At 35.2% G+C, this 25,450-nt stretch overlaps 1 protein-coding gene across 2 annotated transcripts in view; it reads left to right on the top strand.

Moving 5' to 3' along the window:
* Positions 1 to 21,741, top strand: part of Clk (circadian locomoter output cycles kaput protein Clock) — a 30,800-nt gene extending 9,059 nt beyond the window's left edge. The window contains exons 5-16 of one of the 2 annotated variants that reach the window (XM_069830426.1): positions 1,136 to 1,225; positions 3,979 to 4,099; positions 4,252 to 4,347; positions 5,907 to 5,991; positions 6,085 to 6,216; positions 8,537 to 8,643; positions 9,819 to 9,966; positions 11,062 to 11,279; positions 13,007 to 13,170; positions 14,839 to 15,045; positions 16,677 to 17,072; positions 20,714 to 21,741. In XM_069830426.1, the coding sequence (XP_069686527.1) occupies positions 1,136 to 1,225; positions 3,979 to 4,099; positions 4,252 to 4,347; positions 5,907 to 5,991; positions 6,085 to 6,216; positions 8,537 to 8,643; positions 9,819 to 9,966; positions 11,062 to 11,279; positions 13,007 to 13,170; positions 14,839 to 15,045; positions 16,677 to 17,072; positions 20,714 to 20,827 (1,878 nt within the window). In that variant the 3' untranslated portion in view covers positions 20,828 to 21,741. Of the gene's footprint in view, positions 1 to 1,135; positions 1,226 to 3,978; positions 4,100 to 4,251; positions 4,348 to 5,906; positions 5,992 to 6,084; positions 6,217 to 8,536; positions 8,644 to 9,818; positions 9,967 to 11,061; positions 11,280 to 13,003; positions 13,171 to 14,838; positions 15,046 to 16,676; positions 17,073 to 20,713 lie in introns of both variants that reach the window. The other variant, XM_069830425.1, reaches the window with a different exon arrangement.
* Positions 21,742 to 25,450: the final 3,709 nt, after the last annotated feature.

The raw sequence follows: 25,450 nt of genomic DNA, 5'->3' as shown, positions 1-25,450 counted from the left end.
ACATAGTTTTGTTGCATAATTACTTAGTTAAATAGTTACATAATTAGTAAGATGCACAGGTGCAAGTACATTGTGTTTATTGTGATGAATGATAGAAGGTGTTATTTGAAACAAAAAAAAAAGGCTAATGTAGTTTTAATTTATCCAGTTGTTTTCCTGAAAATTGACGTTTTTTAAGACGCCTATATATCCAGCAAATAGGGTTATTCAAGATTGCATTTGAGTGTGGGTTCGAATTCTGCTTGGGCCAGTTGCATTATATGGTTTTTATCTTCCCTAAGGGTTTTTCCAGCTATAAGGTAAATGTCAGGTAATACCACTGCGAATCCAGGTTGCCAGGCGACGATAGTAAACGAAAGATATGAAAACAAATGAATGATATGTATAAACAATAATGAATATTCTTTCAGATTTAAGTATCCTAATATAGGGATGCCATTTGAAAGGTGAGTTGTGGGGTTGGGAACGTGAGTGGGTGAACCTAAAATGCCATTAACACTGTTTTTAAACTTCCCCCTTAGTGTCTAAATTGACGTATTTTTTGTTTAAATTAAATGTAATTGAATTAAATAGTTATTTAGACTGGGAAGTTTTGAAATGGAAGTTCACTATAATTATGTAACTAGTTATTCAGTTACACGAATTTTTTTATATAGTTTGTTTAATTAGCTGATTAATAATTAGATGCTAGGTAGATAGTTCCATAATAAATTAGGTAGTTAAATACTTAGTTAATTGAGTTTGATCTCAATTATGGTCTATAAGTACTTGTTTTAATGAAAAATATTACCATATTATTTTTCATTCATTCCAATTCGCCTCCAGCATAGCTCAAGAGTAGCGAGTTGGACTCATACTTCGAGGCTGTGTTTTGGCGTGTATTCGAATCCCGCTTTGACTGATTCCCTGCTTGGGTTTTCCCCAACTGTAAAGCGAATGTCAAGTAATCCCATGGCGAATTCATGGATTTATCTTGCTTCCACCAGTAATAGATAACCGAAGAGTTGATAGAGTGTAATTAAATGATTAAAAAATCATTCCAATCCTAATATTTAAAACAATGGTGAATAAAAAGTATAATTTGTTGCTGAAAGACATGTAGATATCTAATATGAAATTTGTCTATATGTTGCAGGCACTAGATGGTTTCATTATGGTGTTCTCGTCTTCAGGCAGAATATTTTATGCATCTGAGAGCATCACTTCTCTTCTTGGTCATTTACCTGTGAGTTTTTCATTGTTGTACTATTTTCTGTGTTATTTTTATGAAGAGTATAATTGCATGTCCATCATTTCAGCTTTATATCACTTGCAATAACAATTATATGAACGTTAATAAGCAAGGCAGTTCACTGCTGTGGAGTAATGGTTAGCTCGTCTGACTGTGAAACGAGCAGGCCCGGGTTCAAATCCTGGTTGCCACAAGTTACTGAGGTTTTCCCTCAACCCATTAAGAAGAAATGCTGAGTAACTTTTAGCGCAGGACCCTGGACTCATCTCACTAACATTGTCATCTTCATCTGACTTAGATGCTAGATAACCATATCAGTTGTTAAAGCGTCGTAAAATAACCATTTAAAAAAAAAAAAGACTGTATGAACTTCCTTGATTAGATTTTCAAATATTTTATTTATTTGTCCACAAACAAACAATATAATTTCATTTTCTGTGGAACGGTTGCCTTTATTTTCTGGTGGTTACATGCTGACCATTGCATGCAATATTTATGAGTTCGAACCTACAGGAGAGTGATAAAGTCCTTAGCACGGCTTTCTCTGGGAGGCATGTTTCATACATTTATGTATGATATGTAAAGAAAAACGTTTTCCCTGATAGAGGGCTCGAAGCAAAATTTGTTGGCTGTTACATTCAGTATCAATACTGAGGCACACTGTTAACTGAAGAACCAGATCATTAACTTTCCATGCTGGTAACCTGGGTTTGAATTCTGGCGGATACAAGAGGACTTTGTGGTGGACAAAGATGATGCTTAGTGGTAGGTTTTTGTGGAGTATAATTAATCATCATCTTGTGATTCTTTGTAGATCACACTGAGGCTACTTACTGTTTGTTTTAAAAATTTGTAGCCCAAACATAACATCTGATCTGCAGCTCTCTGTATCAAGAACTTGCTTACAATTGACTCATCTCTATTGAGTGGCAGTGTATTGGCTTTGAACTAGGAACTCATGTGGCCAAGTACTGTATATACTGTAGTTTCAAAGCCATTAGCTTTAGTTATTTGGTCTGTGAACTCACAGATTCCCTATTATGAGGCCTCCACAAATGCCACGCATATTGACATGTAGCCGTTTGTGCCTCTGCGTACTTTTTGGCTATTATGTTGAATAATTCTGTTATGAGGTTATGCATCCATTAGGTCGGATCCACACTGAAATGTTGAACATTATCTTTCCAGGTGTGATTTTTAGTAACAGGTGAAGAGAAGGGAAAGATTGAGTGGAAGAGAAAGTCTCATGGCCTTAACTCTGTCAGAATAAATAAGACATTATTATTATTATTATTTTATTAGTGTTATTATTATTATTATTATTATTGCTATTATTATTATTATTATTATTATTATTATTATTATTACTACTATTATTATTATTACCACTACTACTACTACTACTACTACTACTACTACTACTACTATCACCACCATCATCATCATCGTCATTATTATTATTATTATTATTATTATTATTATTATTATTATTATTATTATTATTATTATTATTATTATTTTGTCATTTCCTTCTCACGGAAAACTACTTCCCTAAAATTTAATTATTCTCTTAGTAATGTCATAATTACTAAGAAAGATAGTATTAGAGATTTTGGTGTCTTACTTGATTCTAAACTATATTCCCATGATCATGTGCAGTATATTTATACCCATTCATTAAGAATGCTTGGTCTAATTAGGTCTATAACTTATTCTTTTTCTACTCCTATGAGTCTATTAATTTTATACTATACATTGGTTAGATCCAAGCTTGAATATGCATCTGTTGTATGGAACTCCATTACTTCCACTGACTCGGCTAAATTGGAGAATATTCGAAGAAAATTTATTTCCTTGTGTTCTTATAGATTTTTACCAAATTCCGATGATTATAAATATGAGATTAACTGTAAATATTTTAATTGTTGTAGTTTATTTGCCAGACGTCAAGATCTTGATTATTTTTTTTTTTGTAAAGTCATTAAGGGTGATGATATTGATTGTGAATCATTCATAAGCAATATCAGTCTTCATATTCCTGCTAAGGGTTTAAGATTTCATAACATTTTTTTATAATAGAAATTCTAAATCTCTCTCTCCGGTCTGCAGATGTATAAAATATGCTAATTTGCATGGATTGAACTTGGATCCATTTAATACCGTATGTAGTATATACTTTTTGAGTTTTGTATCAATTGTTATTAATTTATGCCTTTTCTTTAGATATGTATTATAATATTCTCGTCATCTTGTATATCTTTGTAATACTATTTATATGATTCCATTCTTTCATTTGCAATTATCATCTCATTTAACTGCCATTATTTTAATAATTATTCCATTGTACTTTTATTGTAATTTATATCATTGCTATTGTTTTTGTTATATGTATTTGTGCTGAACTGTAATTAGCCACTGGCTGTTGTACAGCACATTAAATAAAAGTAAATAAATAAATAAATAAATTATTATTATCATTATCATCATCATTATCATTATTATTATCATTATCATCATTATTATCATTATCATGATTATTATTATTATTATTATTATTATTATTATTATTATTATTATTATTATTATTATTATTATTATTATTATTATTATTATTATTATATGATAGTTAACAGAAGTAAACTTAGCACAACTCGAAGTACTTGTGAACTTCTCAGCAGTCATTGAAGTTTGATCTATGTTTTAGATTGATAGTTGATGTTGATGAATGCACATTTCTGGTTTTACAGAGTGACCTTCTGAACATGACAATTTATGATCTGGTATACGAAGACGATCAGTCGGAGTTGTACAATGTTCTGCTCAATCCTGCCAACTCTGTGGATGCTGTGCACTACAGTGATACGAAAGGTTAGTAGCATGTCTCTCTTGGTTACGTGGTTTATCAAAGATGCACATTATTTCTCTGTGTGTGTGTTGTTTGTAGGCACACATGAGCATTTGCATGCTAATAAGAAAAATAAAAATGTTTGTTATAGGCCTAATTTGTTTTTGCATTACAGAAAATCGTGTGTGTTTCACTTGCCACTTGAAGCGTGGTGGACTTGACTTCCAAGAAGAGGACACTTTTGAATTAGTGCAATTTGTTGGATATTTCCGTAAGTATGATACCATTTAATTTGAGTGAGTTGATAGCGAAATGAGTGTAATGTTGAAAGGTACTTGTGCAGATATGAACATATCATACTCGTGGGTTTTAGTTCGATCTTAGGTTTAAGATACAAATTAGATTTATTTCAAATGTTATTTTAAGTGATCGTTTCATTTAATTTAGGATATTCCCTGTTGTTGTTATTATTATTATTATTATTATTATTATTATTATTATTATTATTATTATTATAAATTATTGTTAGTATTAATTATTAGTATTATTGATTGTATTTTTAATTAATAAGTTTATTATTGTCATTATTGAGTGTAATTAGTTACCACTGCCACCGAGTATATACCCATTGCAGTGTGAATAAATACATACATAGTACATGATAGCCATTAAGAGTGTTCCTGTTAATGTGCATGAGTATTTTTTCAAGATGTTAACTGGTAGTTGTGCTAGAATAACTCTTCTCGGGTTCTCAGCCAGGTGAGTTGGAGATTTGCTTCCAAGCTTTCGACAGCTAGCTCTGCCATCTTCTTCAGGGAATGAAGTGATGTGGGACCACATCTAGCCGGTATATATGCAATGGTAGGGCTTCCTGCTGTGGGCCAATCAGGAGCTAGTTCCTAGTCCCGACCGCCAGGCACATTCTGGTTGGTGGAAGCTGTAGCCAATCAGGAGTTAGTTGCCGGTCCCAATTGTCTGCCGTGTGCTGGTGGTCTGAGCGTATTGATGGAAGGTTTCCATGCTGTAATCAGCTGTAGACCTCCGTCTCTGTTGAAATTATTGCCATCTAGTTGGATTTCGATGGCTTCCTTGATAACGAAGTCCCAGTAACCTGATGTCTTGTCCAAGATGGTGGTGGCGCCGAAATCTATCTTGTGACCAGTTTCTAAGCTGTGTTGGGCTACTGCAGACTTATTGGGGTAATATAGTCTTATGCTGTGTTGTTCCTTGCAGCGTTCCATAATGGTGCGTCCCGTCTGCCCGATGTAGCATTTCCCACACTCACAAGGTATTTTATAGACACTAGATGTCCTAGGCCAAGATCGTCCTTAACTGCTCTCAGCAAGTTCTGGATCTTTGTGGGTAGCTTATGGATGGTCTTAATCCCGTGTTTTCTCAGCAATCTCCCAATCTTGCCCGAGATGGGGCCATAGAACAGGATGTATTCCTCCTCGTCTCCTCTTGTTCCTCGGCGGGTGGTTTGTTCGAAAAGGCCCTTCTGAGGGCCAAGTCGATTTCCCTGTTGCCGAAGTTGTTCTGTTGGAACGTCTTACGTAGGTGACAGATCTCAGAAGGGAGACTCTCTTTGTCCGAAATCCCTCTCACCCTGTGCAGAAGAGTCGGCAGGACCGTTAGTTTCTGTGCCGGGTGGTGGTGGCTGCGTCCATTCAGATATAGATCACTACATTCCCTGAAGAAGATGGCAGAGCTAGCCGTCGAAAGCTTGGAAGCAAATCTCCAACTCACCTGGCTGAGAACCCGAGAAGAGTTACTCTACATCAAACGCTGGGAAAACCTCAAGTCATACATGGTGGTTGTGGTGTGTTGCAGGTTCTGACGTGGAACCCCTGGAAGTAGATAATTATATTTCTAGTAGCAGCCATTTTAGCAGTTTCTCCGGAGAAGCAGACTCCCGGTATGTCAGTTACAGTGAGGCACAGTCTGTGCTCAAGATGCATTTTGCCGCTTGTGAAATTTCACATTACAAATTGTTGTTCTTTTTGTTTAGGTTGGTGTTTGTTGGGACTGGCAGACTACATATGCCCTTGTTAATACGTGAAATGTCAGTCGTAGACTCTACAAAAAGCGAATTTACATCGCGCCACAGCTTGGAATGGAAGTTTCTGTTCTTAGATCACAGGTCAGTGGAATTCATATCTCCATTCCATCAAGACACATGGTTGATGTAAATAAGCTCCTTCTTTCTTTATGGATGAGCATAATTGAATGTTCAAATTTTCTTTCTTATGTTTCTGTTTACTTCAGATTATTGTGAATGAGCCTTAGTCACAGAATTTGGACTTAGGCTGAAGGATGAACTAAATATATACAATATATTAGAAGAAGTAAATGAATTTAACCATGTAGAAAACCAATTATGAAGATGAAAAAGATTCCCAAACAAAAGTAATTAAATGTCAACTAATATTGAGTAGTGTTGTTTAGCCAACTGTTCGAAGATAGATGGCAGTAATAATATTGAATCAAATTTTCAAAATTAATTGGGTTAAAGGAAGAATAAAACTTGAAGTATACAATATTTTAGTAGTTCTGACTTTGCTGTATGGTAGCAGAATTTGAACACTTCGAAAAGGAATAAGGAATTACATTATTTTAAAAAGAATAAAAAATTACAAGCAAAATTGGATACAATATATTATGAATAGATGAAAATATAATCCCTCTTACAAATTGATTTGGAAAAAAAAAAGACTAGGAAAACCATTAAAATGTCTAACTAATAATTTCATTTTGTGTACAGAAACAGACTGCCTTGTCAAGAATCATGCGGGATTATGGTAATATATGTGAACAAATAATAGTACATTATGCAACGAGCCTATAATGAGAGTAAATAAGACGGAAGTATGTTTGTTTATGAAACGAGCGCAAGCGAGTTTCATAATTTTCATACGAGCGTCTTAATTACCATTATAGGCAAGTTTCATACGACTTTTTATGCTCGACCATATTTCTAACTTGAAATTATTCAGAAGTATACATTTTATTTGTATCTGTCTGAAGATCGGAAGTGACCTTGTGCATAGTCGTAAATTGTGAGATGTTGTTGTTGTTGTTTTCTAATGCCAGGCATTTGACAATAAAGTCATTTGACCTCTTGCACTCCAATATTTTTCAAAGATATTATCATGGTCAGCCACTGAAGCACAGATTTTGAGGTGTTCCGAATCCATTTCTTGGTTTGAGTTGCACAATGGGCAGTTAGGGGACTGATATATTCCAATTCTATGCAGGTGTTTGGCCAAACAATCATGGCCTGTTGCCAATCTAAATGCAGCTACAGACGATTTTCGTGGTAAATCGGGAATTAACTGTGGATTTTGATGCAGAGAGTTCCAATTGTGAGATGTGCGCAGACGCGAAAGTATTGATTTTTTCCGAGGAACAATAATGTCATTGACCTTGACGTAATATAGAGAATAACATGATCTAATTTTGATATAACCTGGAAATTGATTTAGAATTGAAAAACGAGATGACAAATTGAATTTATTTGAATATTATTTACAATTAACGCTAATTATTATAGTAACAGAACATAACCTTCTGCGACAGCATTGGAGTGCCAGCCTCCGTGACTTTTCGCTAATTGTCTTTCGATTGCATATCCGAGAATAATCGATACTTGCGGTTTTATAATGGTACAATGATGATTTCTCATTGGCTGAAGAACTGAATTATAATGAATAGGTGTACTTTAATGAGGTGCATTAAAGGGCTACTACCAGGTGTATAATTACTACATTTCGGCATGGTCGAGCATAAAAGTAATTAAATGTCAACGAATATTGGGTATTGTTGTTTAGTCAACTGTTCGAAGATTGATGGCAGTAATAATGTTGAATCAAATTTTAAAAATTAATTGGGTTAAAGGATAAATTAAACTTAAAGTATACAATATTTTGGTAGTTCTGACTTTGCTGTATGGTAACAGAATTTGAACACTTCGAAAAGGAATAAGGAATTACATTACTGTATTTTAAAAAGAATAAAAAATTACAAGCAAAATTGGATACAATATATTATGAATAGATGAAAATATAATCCCTCTTACAAATTGATTTGGAGAAAAAAAAAGACTAAGAAAACCATTAAAATGTCTAACTGATAATTTCATTTTGTGTACTGGAACAGACTGTCTTGTCTAGAATCGTGCGGGATTATGGTAATATATGTAAACAAATAAAATTATTTATAGAACAGAAGTTTCAGTTGAGTATTTTATTGTACAAGTATTATGTTAACTAAATGTTTTATTTTTGGCTCATTGCAGTGTACTATCTCCCCTCTTTTATCATATCAGCAAATAATAACTATCAGCATTATTGCTGACTATATCCATGATGACTTCGTTATCATGGCTTTAACCAGAGAAAATACAATATGGCATTGTTTATACTGCTTTTTTGAACAACTGCATTTTTTTCTTTGTTACACAGAGCTCCTCCAATCATTGGTTATCTTCCCTTTGAGGTCCTTGGAACATCAGGATATGATTATTATCATGTAGATGACCTAGAAAAAGTGGTCACATGCCATGAAGCACGTAAGTATTTAAAGTAGATGAAACTTGATCAAACTTTTTGTTGTGGGTCTAAAACTGCCAGCAGTTATGCTTTCTATAATGTAATGTACTTAGAAGCTATGTAGACGTACCACTGAATATTCCTCTTTTAAGTGTTTTACCATGTTTCATATAAGACTTCATGTCCTTAAATGAGTTTGATATTTAGGCTTTCTTTTCTTTCGGATTGTAATTAACAGGAATGGCCTAAATTGAACTTCATATTAATCTTAGGACTTGATTCTGTACCCTTTCAATTTTAATTAGTTGGAATGGGACTGAAGTGTTTGAGGTTACATACAATAATGATGTACACTGGCTTCCCAGTAAATTTATATTGTTTCAAGGGAACTTTGGTAAATAAAAAAAAAAAGATACCCTATTGTTGCTTTTAAGATCATACTTTGAACTTCTTATTTATAAAATGAGCGAAATAAGATTCACTAAAATGTAATAAAATATTTTAAAATTGAAATAATGATGTAACTTGGAATAATTTGAATAAAAAATAAACATCTGCCGATGCTGACTTAACATGTTGAACATTCGATATTTTTTGTTTATTTATCCAAGTCCCTATGGAACCCTATTCACCAGGATATAAAAATTTACTGGGATTTCTAATGAGCACCAGTGTACACACTGATAGATGCATAAATGAGTAGTAGATCATTAAAAAGAAGGAACCTGTTCTATCAGCATAAATCTCGAAGGTTGAACTTTTTTTTTTTTAACACTGCATATTGCTGCCAGTTTGTCAGTCTCTTTCTGTTTTTTTTTTTTTTTTTTTTTACCGGTCAGAGGCCGTTTACCGAAGTTATCTTTATTTTCCTGTTTTCTTTCATTTGTTTCCTTTTTACTTAAACTAATACAAACACAACACCCATGCCCGAAGCGGGACTCGAACCCACAAACTTTCGGACCAAGCAGTAAAGACAGTCCGTGCCTCTAGCGCTTGCGCCACCCAGGCTGGCTTGAACTGTGCTAAAATTCTAAGATTTGTTGTTGTTAGTGTTGTTTTTGTTTTGTTATTATTATTATTATTATTATTATCATTATTATTATTATTATTATTATTATTATTATTATTATTATTATTACTACGTATATCATCATCATTATATGACGTGTACTAAAGTTTAATGTTTATATTTCAGTGATGCAGAAGGGAGAAGGGACTTCTTGCCACTATCGGTTCCTCACCAAGGGGCAGCAGTGGATCTGGTTGCAGACGAGGTTCTACATCACCTACCACCAATGGAACTCCAAGCCTGAGTTTATTGTGTGTACACATCGGGTTGTGAGGTTAGATTACATATTGATATGTTTTCAGTATCTTACTGGGACCCAGACTTGCATGAAAAGTGCTTATAAAGTTTCATGTCAATGGATTTTAAATTATAGCAATCTTACTCAGGTTGAGATATATGACAGTCCAACTGGTCCAGTATTTACTGTCCACCTTGTGTGATACACCATTCTGCTTTGTTGAGCAGTATATTAGTTAAAGAAAGCTGATTTCAGTTTCTGTTTGTATTAGTGAATTCATTCCAAATGTTTATTTGTATCATTAAATAATTTTAGAAAATCCTTTTTCAATTTCTGTTTTTATTAGGAAGTTCGTCCCAGGTGTTTATGTATATCAGTTAAATAATTTTAGGAAAGCCTATTTCAATTTATTTTTCTCTGACAAGTAGCCCCACTACCAGTGACAAGGTTAGTGTTTGATTTTTTTTAGTTGCTTATTTAATGACGCTGTATCAACTACTAGGTTATTTAGTGTCGATTGGTGATAGCGAGATGGTATTTGGCGAGATGAGGTGGAGGATTCCCCATAGATTACTTGACATTCACCTTACATTTGGGGAAAACCTCGGAAAAAACCCAACCAGATAATCAGCCCAAGCAGGGATCGAACCCGTGCCCAACGCAACTTCAGATCGGCAGGCAAGTGCCTTAACCGACTGAGCCACGTCGGTGGCTGTTTGTGTTTGATGAGGACATAAATTAGTGACAAGTTGATCCTATGTCAGTAATTATCATTCCACTAGTAGCATTGTGAAATTTAGTACTAATGAATTGAAAATAGCTGCAAGTTGGGGACTGAATGCAGTATTATCAATACATGTGCATTTCAGCGGCTACCTTTCGTCAAATTCCACACTTCCATCACTCTTCATGTCAAGTCGAACATTTGCATCACTTCATGCGAATTCATGCTTCTCAATCATGTGATTTAGTAACATATTGTGTCGTGTAAAAATGACACAAGTCAATGTTAGCCACTTCCTTTGCCTGTTCCGAATATTGTATACTGAGAGCTAGTGAATCTTCTGAACTCATACAATGTTGTAAGAAACCAAAGTGAGAGTATATTGAACCTTAATATGTATTTATCAGTTACGTGGATGTGATGAAGCAGCTACGAAAAGCACCAGAAGATGTGTCGGAATCACGGAGTCAAGAGAATAGTCAGGATAACATGATCACTGGGGAGTCATACAACAAACAACAGCAGCAGCAACAACAACAGCAGCAGCAGCAACAGCAACAACAACAACAGCAACAGGCTTCACAAAGTGGTCTTGCTTCCAGTCCTTGGTCTTCCAAGTCGTCTGGTATGTGGGTATAATCAATTATACAGCTAATGTTAGAAACTATAGATTACTTAAGCATGAGAATATGAAATTCTTGGATAATTGTGCATGATGTGTTGTTGATCATCTTTGAATTCTTTTGTGGAATAAATTTATAGGCAGTAAAATTTAAAAAAAATAATCACAAAAACACTGTAATTGTTATGATGTCTTAAAATAATACAAAAGCTGTTCATCATTTGATTCACTCTTTTCCACACTTTGATTTTCTTATTCTTACAAACTGCTTGTTCGTCATCCATTGTAGAAATTTACTGTTCTTGCCGAAAAATTGCATATGATATCTTACATGTGGTGTATTGTGTTGTAACATATCACTCTTGTTATTTTCACACTTGATTTTGACATATCTAACAGCATTTTACTCATATTTTTCGCTGCCAGCATTGTTCAGTATTAGAGAGAAATAAATATTTAAACAAGTCTCTCTCATTTCACATCAATAATCAAAATTAATGACTCAAGAAAAGTGTCCATTCCAGTGCATTTTACCTTGAGACTTCAGTACCTCGAATTTTGTCCAACATGAAGCTGTAATTATCTTGAACGACGGAAAATTTTTTTCTGAATTGGAAAATTTTCTACCAAATTATTGCTTTCTTTGCTCCCTTGCTTACAATCTCATGAGCTGCACATGTATTGCTCATTCAATATTCTCATCAACCTCCAGCTTAACAAATGTAAGTCGTAAATTGTCTAAACTTTTATGGCTGTGTGAATACTGACTCCAAAACAGCACCATTATCATGTTTGCTTTTCTATAACATTGATACCCATTAAGAAACAAACACTGACCTATATCGTATTCTAAAAACTTTACTGTAATCTAAATAATCACAACACTATTTGCTTTACATAATGCTGATGTATGCCTAGCATTTTAAAATAACTAATTTTTAGTTGAAGGCAACATTAATATTGTGTGTGGTTCATGATTCTCTGATTTCGTTTTATCTGTAGACCTCCACTTTACTTTTTACAATGCACTCAGAATTCAGTCAGTCACCCATAACATGTCGAAATTCTGCTTTATATTGAAAGCGATCTATGATTGTATCCGATAAAATTTATGTTTAAATCCAGATCTGGCTTGAATTGCACACGTGCAGTTTTCGTGTGATTGTGTAATACAAAATGTGTTGTGCATATGGTGGCTGTTTGAGCAACAATTAGGTCATGTACCGATCAGGATAAGAAGTAAGTGATAATTATATTAGTACAATTATAAAATTTAGCAAATCTTATGTCAGTAAAATTATAATACTTGGCAAAATTCATAAGCTGAAACAAATTCTTCAGGAGGAAGTGTGCAGAAAAATTTATAGTAATATCAATACAATTATAAAACTTAGCAACATGATAAAAAAATGCTTAATAAGTGGAAATTCTCAGGAAAATTTATAATTGTATCAGTACAATTACAAAACTTGGCGAAAATCAGTAAGCAAAAAAATAAATAAATAAATAAAATAAAATAAAAGAATCTTAATAAGAGGGACATTTTAGGAACATTTATAATTAATTATTGGTACTAGTATTATTATTTTTAAAAAATTATACAAATTTAACAAAACTTATATATAAAAAAAACTGCCTCTGAAAACTTTCAGGAAATTTTTTCAATTTAAAATTTGCATCATTAATAGTAGATGCATTATTTATGCACTGCTGTATGCCTGGAATAGCAGGAAGACCATCCAGGATGACAGGGGATGTACGTTCGCCCCAGGGAGGAACTGCATCCAAAGCAAGAACACGGCACTCTATTCACCATGGGGCTGGTTCCGATTCTACCTCCATGTCTGCCGACTCTCCGAGCTCTCGCCATTCGCAGCTCACGCAGCACAGTACAGTGAGTGTTAACCATCCTTAACCAGAGACTATTCAACATCTGTGACATGATGAAATGATAAGATTTGTAGATGCAGTAATTTCGTTGTCCTCTTTTTTTTCATATACTCTTGTACTTTTTCTCTTCTCTTTCACCTCTCCATTATCCTCTTGCTCCCCTTATTCTTCATCCTCTTTGTTCTCATCATCATCCTTCGTCCATAAACCTTCTCCTTCCTCTATTTTCCTTCGTCACTTTTTCATTCTCTTTCCCCTTTGCTCCTCTTGGTTCTTCTCTCAATTTTTTTATTCTCTTCTCCATCTCTTTCTTCACTCCTCTATCTCACTCCGTTTTCTTTCTTTTGCGTTTTCTTATCCATCTCTTTTCTCATTCTTTTCTTCTTCATCCTCATTTTTTAAGTTTATTTTTTTTATTTAACTATAGATTGACAAATCGAACTGAAACCCTGACCGAGTTACTACGTGAGCGCTGGCTGTCTTGGGGAGGAGCAAGTGAGAAAGCACGGGGGGAAGGGAGAGAGCATTATGCACTATGTACTTGCAGGTCCACTCACAGTTTGTCAAACCTGCTAACAAAAGCATTAAAAGGTTGACTAGTTGCCTGCAATGCTAGTATAATGGATCCTTCCTAGCTGACAGTCGAGGCAAAAATGAAGAATCCATTATTGTGGTAATACTGGAGAGTGGTTCTTCTATTGGTCGTGATGCCCACACACACCCTCTCAGATATTTACGTGGTGATTGGTGACTGAATGACGAGGAGCGAGGGAGAGAGAAGAAAGAAAGAGAGAGATTCCAGAAGTTGGCGTGTTTTACAGGGTTTCACTTGAAGTTGTCAAACTATACTAGTTTTTATAGGCATATTATGTTGCTTGCACAACTCTGTCAAGAATTTCTTCTTCCATAATTTTCATGAAATTATCCCTATTTCATTTCATGATAAGTTTCTTATTCTGTAAACTGTTATATTGCATTTCTTCGGCATATTTTTCATATTATTCTGCGATACCTATCATTCCTCTAATGTTATATACATTTTTTTCCTTGCATCATCATTCTTCTGATGTTCCAGTCTTATGGATTTGAGTAAGGTCTTGAAAAGATCTCATGCATCATGATATTTAAATTCAGTTAACAGTACGAATGTATTTTCAAAAGTTCTACTTCTACATATAAATTTGTAAGCTTTCTGTGATGTTACTTTTGAAGAATGATCATCATCGTCATCATCATCATCATCATCGGCATTACGGCCCTTATAGTTTAGCCTTAGCCACCCTCAGAACATCCGACCAATCACTCCTGTCTAATGCTCGTGTTCTCCATCTTCTAATTCCAACTTTTGTTAGGTCAGCCTGAACGTCATCCAGCCATCTCAATTTAGGTCGTCCGACTTTCCTTCTTCCTACTGGCAATGCATCTAGTAGAGCTTTGGGTGTGCGATTGTTCTCCATCCTGGCTACGTGTCCCAGCCACTCTAACCTTCTGAGTTTTATGTCAACAACAATGTTAATTTTGAAGAATGATACAGAATTAAATTATAAAACGTGTTTCATTATCAGTATCAGTAATTGCACCACGAGGAGGAAATTTTTCCGAGTATTGAAGCCCACAGTTTCATTGTAATCATGTGTTCATATTTGACCAAGTCGTCGTTTTGCTGTTTCAGCGGTCACGAACCAGTGTAGCAGCGCCTGTCCTCAACAAACCTGTATTGACTGTTGCTCAGCCACAGCAGGTGACGCCACCTGTTACAACAACATTCGTAGAACCACAGCAACAATACGTGGCAGCCATACCGGTCCCTGTGCAGCCTGTTCTTGCAGCTGCAGGTTTTCCAGGCACTGTTGTAACATCTCTTGCACCACCGTCTGAGGTATGTTCATCTAATATTTAGATTCTGCACATTACCCTCTCAACCAGACACATATCTGCCTTATATCTGTTGGATCCCTGGATTTACTTCACATAAAAAGAAGGAAAAATAGAGAAAATTATTCTCAAACTTGAACCCTTAAGTATGAAGACAATACAGGAATTATGAAAGCTGAGGGGACAGAAAACTATAGGTTGGAAATTCATATTGAGGTCTGCTGAATACATGCGACCCTCTGTCATTCAACCTGGCAGAAGCTCCAGAATCTGTATAGTAAGAACTAATATAAACAATACATTAATAATTATGTGTCATGTTAAGGTAGGACTTGATTTACACAGATGTTTGAGTTTCATCTCCCATTATTGCCAAATCAACTGGAGAAACCGTTTTCAGACAGTGAGTACTAGCAGGATTTATAAAACTGTGCTGAACTACCCTCCATAAGGGAAGAAATCCGTAGGTCAGTCTTTGAAGCAATGGATGGAAAATTCTTTGCTGGGACAGTAGTAGGCTTAGAAGCTTGAAAAATATATTAACGGTTTATAATAGGATTCTAAATGTATTCCTTTTGATTTGAAGTAGCCAATGCTACTGTGATTCATACTGTGTGAAAGTAATCAGTACATAACAGGAGTGTTAAGTTTGGGGGAAGTGTTGACCAATATTCCTAAAAGAAAGAAAGAGCCTTACATACCTGGAGAGTCATCTGTATAGGCAAGTAAAAAGTTCGACTGAAATTGCAGTGAAAAGTGTCAATAATTTCTTTATACGGTATAATAATTTTTCTTAGGAAAAACTATTCTGTTTAAAATTAACTGTACTCTTTCATTTGTCTATTTATTTATGTATATATATATATATATATATATATATATATATATATATATATATATATTTGTTAATGTATTTATATATTATAATTCCTGGATTAATTGACTCATAAATAGTTCCGTGAAACTTGCAAGACGTGATAATGCGAATTGTTATCATTTTGCCAATCTTGTACACTTTTTTTTTTTTTGTATTCTTCCAGAACCTCAGAAAATGCATATTTAAATTGCAAAATAAGCATAATCTAAGTTTTTAAATGAATTTGAGTAATACTTGTTTTATTCGAGAAATCTTTAGAATAATTTTAAGTATTAGTTCCTTAATTTCAGCCCCCCTGATGGCGCATTTCGTTCTGCCATTTTGTCAACAAATGTGTTTAAATTGTAAGAACTAAAAATGGATGTTGAAAATGCTGCTTAAATCACTCTTAGCTTGTTGAATAACTTCAACCAGGATTATAAAACTTGTATTATATATAATTTTACTATAATATCGCAGAATTTACAATAATACATTTTTGAAATTTAAAATGAATTTTTATTAAAAATGAAATCACTTTTAGAGCAATCTTGTATGAGGAATGATGAAAACGTGCATACGGTATGGGTGAAAATATTTATTTTTATTTTTTTACAGCATCACAGTAATTTCTGTTTATGCTTTGCTTACTAAGAAGATAAAAATAGTTGGATAATCAGTAATTGGTTGATTGAGAGACAGATAATCAAGGTTGAAATTTTTCTAGATGGTCAATTAGGATATCTGGAACCTGCACAATGAAATTTTAATTTGTGCAGCTGGTCCGTCAGCCCATTGTGATGACAACAGCTCAGAGCCAGATACAAGAGCAGCTGCAAAGGAAGCACGAGGAATTGCAACAGCTGATAGTGCAGCAGCAAGAGGAGCTGCGTCGCGTGTCAGAGCAGCTGCTCATGGCGCGCTATGGCTTGCTGTCGCCGATTCATCTCAATGTGTCACTTCCCTACACAGTGGCCACCGGGCCGGCTGTCAGCAGTACAACGTCCTCTCTCGGCTCCACACATCAGCAGTATCAAACCCAGCCAGGAACAACTGTTACCTTGCCTCCTATCTCGTCTGAGATGTCCATGGGAGGGCACTCCCCCCTTGCAATTACCAGTGTGGCCTCACGTCCACCTGTCCAAACCACGTCTATCATGATAGAACCACATCAGGTATGTATGTGTTCTGTGGCATTTTTCACGTTTAGAAAATATCACTGGTCTTACAGATGAATCTTTTCAATGGTTGCCTCCCTTTGTGTACAAGATGTCAATCCCCTTGCTGTTTTGTGCAGTTTAGTTGAGGGATTGTACTGTCCGTTACTTAGGAGAAGACGAGCGGAAAGAATGTGACCTTCTTGACTATCGCTGTTGATTATTATAAACATCGCTCAGATAAGCATCCCAGTAGCCACGTTATTGCTCGTGCAGAAAACATGAGTAACAATGTATATGGAAATTAAAGCTAAGTTGAACAGAAGAAGACCTAATGTTTCCACTTACTGCAGTACAAATATTGTATGTATTTATTCACACTGCAATGGGTATATACCCGGTGGCAGTGGTAACTAATTACACTCAATAATGACAATAATAAACTTATTAATTAAAAATACAATTAATAATAATACTAATAATTAATACTAATAATAATAAATAATAATAATAACAACAACAACAACAGGGAATATACTAAATTAAATGAAACGATCACTTAAAATAACATTTGAAATATTCTAATTTGTATCTTAAAACTAAGATCGAACTAAAACCCACGAGTATATGTTCATATCTGCACAAGTACCTTTCAACATTACACTCATTTCGCTGTCAACTCACTCACTGCACTGGAACTACGACACATTTCACAGATTCTATCCTGATTTCACTAACACTTCAAAAACATTTCACTTCAAATTCTTTGCACTGCCACTATAAACTATAAAGCTTCACTGACAGGAACATGTTTCACTTACACAGCACACTTCACTGACACAACATACTTCTTCACTGATACAACACACTTCACTGACACAACATAATTCTTCACTGATACAACACTTCAATAACAACATATCATTTACACCCTTTAACTACTGTGTATAATTACCGTCTATTAGTAAGGTCCTTAAGCCTATTAATATTGCACGTATTGTCGTACATTATCTGTTCACATCCCTTTCTCCTCAGTCCGCTCTCATCTTCTCCTGAGTCACCGACAGTACACTACAAGGACGTGTAATGCATGAGCAGTAATGTAAACTCCATTGAAATAGATGACCAAGTTGGCCTCTGTAATGTAGTCAGTATAGCGCTGGCCTTCTGTGCTCGAGGTTGTGTGTTCGATCCCGGCCCAGGTCAATGGCATTTAAGTGTGTTTAAATGCGCCAGGCTCATGTCATAAAAGAACTCTTGCGGGACAAAATTCCGGCACACCGGCGATGCTGATATAACCTCTGCAGTTGCGAGCGTTGTTAAATAAACCGTAATTTAATTTAATTTTTAGATAGCCAAATAATATTTACTTATGAGGAAGAGTAAGTAAATTACAAATTGAAGTAGTAATGTACCTTTTTAAATGAGGAACCTGATGTTATCACTGTTAGATGGCAGTGTTATTGATGTGCAATCAAGAAAAATAAAAGCAACAGTTGAAAGATGACAGAACCTCTACAAAAGTGTACCATTGGCAACTTGATCTGAGCACTGATGCATGCTTTGTCTCGGACTGACAGTGATGCACCCAAGACTCTTCAGCTGCTATTATTGGGGCTAGCATATCTTCCCTTTAATCTGTCTGTTCAGATCAAGTTGCCAACCTGTTGTTCCTCTGTGAAAATTTCCACTGACTGACCAATATTTGTCCACCCTCCAGAGAACTTCTGCACCGAATTGTAGACAACCTGACGTGATGGCAATGCTCAACCTTACACAGGCAGCATTTCTTTATGAGTATCCTTTGCTGTCAGGCCTTTTGCCCAGAAATTTCGTATACCAGAGTGCTGATCGACAATGGTACACTTGTGCAGACGTGTCAACATCTTGCAACTGCTACTGCTTTGTTTTGTGCTGTTTCTGTGCACATCAGTCAGCTTGACACCTGGATAATACTGCCTTGTAGCGGTGACAGCTTCAGCTGCCTTATTCGAAAGATTGCTACTTTGATTTGTATCTTACTGACTCACCTGTGTATTACTTAGTGGTACAGTAAAATACCAGTATAACAAAATCCTAGGTACCTCTGAAATTACTTTGCTATATTGAAATTTCGTTATATCAGAATGTGTTATTTTTTCATAGAAAGAAGTGTGTGTGTTCATTTACCTCTTCTTATGCCATAAATTCTGCATATTTTACTTGTGGGTGTGGAAAATGTTCTTAAATAAAATAAAAAGCTGAACTTGCATTGCATTTGAAAAGAAAATGTTTAAAGAGAGGCATAGGAAATGTACAAAATTCAAGCATTATGAAGCATTTTATAGTAGCTAGATATTTAATGATCATGTGCCACTATGCAATATTATTATAACATAAAATATGTCCCTACTTTCTAATGAAGTCCACGCCTGTGGAGTAATGATTAGCGCATCTAGCTGCGAAACCAGGTGGCCTGGGTTCGATTTCCAGTCGGGGCAAGTTACCTGGTTGAGGTTTTTTCCAGGGTTTTCCCTCAACCCAATATGAGCAAATGCTGGGTAACTTTCGGTGCTGGACCCCGGACTCATTTCACCGGCATTATCACCTTTATCTCATTCAGATGCTAAATAACCTAAGCTGTTGATAAAGTGTTGTAAAATAACCTACTAAAATAAAAAAAATTTCTAATGAATTGTACCCTATATTTAAAATATTTTTAGTTAAAAACATAGATGTTTTTTTGGCAAAGGAACAAAATTTTTATTTCGTTAACCTGTTTTTTTCGTAAGAATGAAATTCGTTAAATTGAAATATTTTATCATTGAATTATATGGGGAAAAGGCAGGGGACAGAAAATACTGAATACTTCTTTATACTGGTGTTTGTTGTCATGACATTTTATGTAATAGCAGCAGCAGTTGTAATATGTCGTTAACATATGGTTGGTATGACTGTATTTTGTTAGAACATCTCTTTCTCTTCACAGAACTGAAATGCAACAGTGATTCCGTGCCCTTTTCTAGATGTGAAAAACTTTATAATTAGAGTTCACATAAGATGAAATGGCTGCAACTGTATAATTTCACTTTCTCTTTTATAGAGTGAAGAAAAGGATTACAATTGTGCAAAAATACACATTTTCAGCATTTTTTATGCTTAGTTTTTGACATGTTGTCAATATACAGCATTTTCTTCCAAACTATGTATTAGAGTAATTTAATTTTGTTCATTATTTACTGTATGTGCCATTTCGTCCAGACTTGATGGCTCATTGAATATCATCAGTCTTCCTTGAATTATGTTTAGGGATTTCTCAGTTTCATGTGGCCTCTTTGAAGTATACGATAAAATTGATTTTGAAATTCAGGTAGGCGGGGGAAGTATATTGTTTGAATTTTTTCCCGAATTACTTCTGTAAGCTTGAATGTAATGAAAATCGTCTGATATTTCTCATACTGGATTGTCATTGTGGATTTTTTATTTAAAATAAATGACCTATTAGATGGCATGCTCAAAACCATTTTCGGTAACAGAGATGCTGAAAACATTTCCGAGGAAATTCGGAAATCGATTTTGCATAATGAGAATATAATTAAAGTTTTTTACATCCTAAAATTTTGGAGCTTATTAATAAAGGCAAATTGCAAAGTAAAAAATGTGATTCTGCTTGATTCTAGCTTAACCTTCAAGGACATGCGACAGCTGATGAAGTGATTCCCTTCCAGTTGTCACAGCAACAGGCTCAACTGTTGTTCAATTCACCAAACTCAGCAGCACAGCACAACCAGTGATTGAAGTGATCTGTTGGACCTCCTCGACTTGAGTGACAGTTCAGACTTTACTTGTTGAGTGATATTGTGCTTTAATATGAAATTCTAAGTGTCCTAGCAAAACTTCAAAGACTGCCAACATTTAGCAAAGTCGAGCAGATGTGTAGGATTTGACAGTTTGCATTTCGCTAGTATTGATTGTTCGAGGTGTATTCTTGGAATGCAGTGGAACATGCCTTAGTGGTACCTCACGAAATGGTCATTATTCTTCAAAACCAATTACTTTTATCACAGATTTTTGTCTCAATTCCGGGGCCATACATTGAAGCATATAGTGCTTAGCATTCACCTCTTCTAAACAGTTAACTAATTAAGAAGTCACTATTCTGTGAAAGCCACCTATTTTGTGTAAAGGACTATATACATTTTTTCCTCTGTTCAACAGCCAGACAGTGAAACCTGCTTAGCATTTACTCTTTAAAGCAATCACCCAACAAAGAGGCCATTATTCTCTGAAAGCTTTTATTTGTGTTATTTTAAATGTTTTCTGAAAGCTGTTAATAGCCATATTGAAATTTATGTAATAGTCTCGTTTTTCTAATGATGAAGTGAAGGATGTTGTTTTTATTATCGTATTTTCTCCAATACCCCGCACTTTTCTTTTCCAAAATATACAAGTCAAAAAATACAGATGCGCGGCTTATTCAAAATGAAGTTGGCAATATTGCCCAATTTTCCTCCCATTCTAAGATAGTAGTGCATGCCATTACCTTCCCATGCAGATATTTGAATTGTTCACATTGTTAAATTGCTTTTGAATTAGCAGTACATGTGACAGAATTGGAGTGAAAATGGCAAGTTGTAGCCGATTTAAGTGAACACCATATTTTAATGTTTTGGTGGCTACTTCATTCACACACAACCCCCAGAATGTCTGGAGGACCACACCTGCTGTTGGTCGACAGGTCCACTGGACCTAGTTGGGAGATCTTGTTGATCACCAGCTTTCCCTCCTTAAGCCACTGGAGGACGATTTTAGTGCCATAGCAGGTCAGCACTAGGAACAGAAAAGTAGGAAGGGTAGGAAGGAAAGTGAAATGAACCCCTAGGCTTCAAATGCTCTAATGCCGTCGGGGTCGAAGAAAGTAAGAGTTCAGTCAGAGGACTGGATACGAAAGGGTAAAGAGGGAATTAGGTATTGAATAGAGGAAAATTATACCAAATTCGGTCATTAACTCATCAAGCTGACCAGTGCTAATTGATGAGTAGCCCCTCCCTTTAGTTCAGCTTGTAAAATTATGCTTACTAACAGCCGCACCCGGGAAGGTAGGGATGGGACATTGGGTATTTGTCCAGGTTGGTTCCTTAAGGCCTTCAATGCGAAGGATTAATGGCTCTCCCCCCTGTATTCGACAAATACCGTTTTGCAGCCTAGATTGGCAACAGGCCATGACTGTTTGGCCAAGCATCTGCATAGAATTGGAATATATCAGTCTCTTAACTGTCCATTGTGCAACTCAAATCAAGAAATGGATTTAGAACATCTCAAAATCTGTGCGTCAGTGGCTAACCATGACAATATCTTTGAAAAATATTGGAGTGCAAGAGGTCAAATGACTTTATTGTCAAATGCCTGGCATTAGAAAACAACAACATGTGACAGAATCAAGTTCAAGTGTGAGAAGTGTATAGTTTGTGCATCTTATATTTACAATTCTGAAAATGAGTACCACTAAAGGTATGAGATTGCGATCCCTTTACTTGCAGCGAAAAACTTAAAATTATCAAAGATGTGGCGGAACATAGAAACCGTGATGTGTGATGTTGCAGGATATCATATAAATGGCCGATTAAGCAAAACAACTGACATGTGTATAGTATGTGTGCTTAGGATGGATTTTAAATGATCCTGTTCCAGGATAAAATTTATTTATTTCTTTTTAACTGAACTGTATTTGTGTTAGTTTTTAATTTGTCATGAATGCATTTGTTGAAAGTTTTATTTTTATTTTATTTTTCGGTGTTTCAAAAGTAAAGTGCTTCGTGGCTTATTTGAGGGCACGGGATATTCGAGAAAATACGGTATCAGGTCATCAGATGTTTCTCATCTGTTCAGCACTTGTTGAAACATGAAAGTCTTTATTACTATTACTGTCTGCTCACTATTAATTCCAAATGCATGAGTTTTCAGAGGACATGCAGATGAAGAGTGTTGCTGTTGTCTGAGTGTTTGAAGGTGGCAGTTAATATTTTTTAATCATTCTTCCAGACCTTACACTAGTAAAGTATTGAATCATCATGCCATGTGTCTTATTGCTTTACTGGCAGCGTGATTACTGGTGGCTATACTGAGATCAAGTAGAAAATGCACAAGTGTATTGCAGACACTTCTAGATTTTCAGTGCCCGTAATGGATGCTTGTTTAACCTAAAAATTATAAAGACTTATTTTATACATTCGTGTTTGGCAGAGAGCTTTAAACTGTTGTTGTTTTCCAGTGACTTGTAGTTGGAGTTCTTTAACCCAATTTACCTTAGTTTTAAACTTTCAAATATTTATTTCATTAACCAAAATTATGCTTAAAATTTATATGGTTACTATTTTTTTTAATTGAATGAAAAATGGCCTCGTCTGTATACATATTTATTTTAAATATGTGCTGAACATTATATGAAAAGTGGAAAGAAACAGTAGCATTTTTTTAATAGCTGGAAAAAAATTTACAAAAATTAATCAATTTTTTTTTTTTTTATTTTTTTGGGACATGTTTTGTCTCTATCGATATATTGACAGATACATCTTGATTACACAACTTTTAACACTGTATCACTTCGGAATATGTATGATAAGAACTTTGTGTTAAATATTATTAACATACCTTGTTAACATGTTTCGACCTATTTTCGGTCATCTTCGGAACTGGTCGTTGTTGGTCTTGGCGCCTCTTGTTTCCTGTGTGGGTGTGTTCGAAGTGTAGAGTCAAAGAGTGTATGTGTTTTGAAATTAAGTTGTGTGTTGAGAATATCGTTGCGGTGTGTTTTCGTGTGTCTGTATATTTCATATTGTTCTAGTGTGTTGAGTTTCCGGCTTTTTGGTTGGATGTGCAGTATTTCCATGTCTGTGTTGATGTCTCCATAGGTGTGGTTGGCATTTGTAATGTGTTCTGCATATCTGTAACACGTTACAAAGAACACATCACAGCCATAACAAAATTACAAAACACCTCCACATATGCAGAACACATTGCAAATGCCAACCACACCTACGGAGACATCAACACAGACGTGGAAATACTGCACATCCAACCAAAAAGCCAGAAACTCAACACACTAGAACAATATGAAATATACAGACACACGAAAACACCCCAACGATATTCTCAACACACAACTCAATTTCAAAACACATACATTCTTTGACTCTACACTTAGAACACACCCACACAGGAAACAAGAGGCGCCAAGACCAACAACGACCAGTTACGAAGATGACCGAAAATAGGTCGAAACATGTTAACAAGGTACGTTAATAATATTTAACACAAGACAGCTCTTATCATACATTTCCGATATTGACAGAATACTGTACTACAGATTGGAAGAGTCCTGGTTCAAGTCCATGTGAAGGTAGTATTTTTAATCTCGTAATATTTTCATGGTGAGATCCAGGATCCACTAAGTTTCCGACTAAATTGAATGCTGGATCTTTCTGGGATGAAAAGTTCAGAGCCACTGTGCTGTTCACATCATCTCTTACTAGAATTGAGATCAAAATAGCATGACAGCTCTACCTCTGTGTCTCGTATACATCTCAGTGACATGTACTTGAACATCAGTGTGAAAGAAAAATATTAGTTACTTATTATTCAAGGGACTGCACACGAGTTTTTTAAATCTGCTGAAAGTTAATTTCACTGGGAAACATTGTAACTGTCTATTATGCAAGCTGTGTCTTTTCATCACAGAGTAAACCTTACCAATATTGTAAGCTTTTATAGAACATTATATACGATTTCCATTGTATTAAACTTTTGGATCAGACTCAAATGAAGACTGAAAAACCAAGACATCACATCTCTTGTCTGGCTGGACAGCTGGATACTTCAACAAGCTCACAGTGTTGCCATAAGTGTACAGAATGGATGGATAATCGTGTTTCTTGCCTTTCTATTTTCCACTCATAGCTCTCCAGTTATTATGTGAGATGGCAGCCTTCATGGTGGTGTGAGATGTTTTCAGTACTGTGTACAATGTCTTTACAAAAGTCATGTAAATTGTGTATAGTTTGTACATAAGTTAGGAAAAAAATTGAAGATGTTCGTATATATAGCCTACGTAAGTTACCCATGTTCATATCACTAACTATGAAGAACGTTCAGAAATGATTTGTACAGGAGTTGCTGTTTGAACAAATAAGAAATTGTGTGAACAGATAGCTTTAAGTCGGTATATAATTTTTCTATTAATAAATGTTACTAGTGCATATCTGTAGGAAACTAAGGGTACGTACACGTTGGAACGACGATAAACTATAAAAGAAGCAGCGATGCTACATCAGAGAGAATTGAAGCATGAATTGTCATTGAGGTGTGCATATTGGAGTAACGATAAAAGCGAAGATGCACGATAAAAGCGACGAAAAAGA

This window comes from Periplaneta americana, chromosome 7, assembly GCF_040183065.1.
Source record: "Periplaneta americana isolate PAMFEO1 chromosome 7, P.americana_PAMFEO1_priV1, whole genome shotgun sequence".
NCBI lineage: Eukaryota > Metazoa > Arthropoda > Insecta > Blattodea > Blattidae > Periplaneta > Periplaneta americana.
This window is presented reverse-complemented; position numbering and strand designations above follow the sequence as displayed.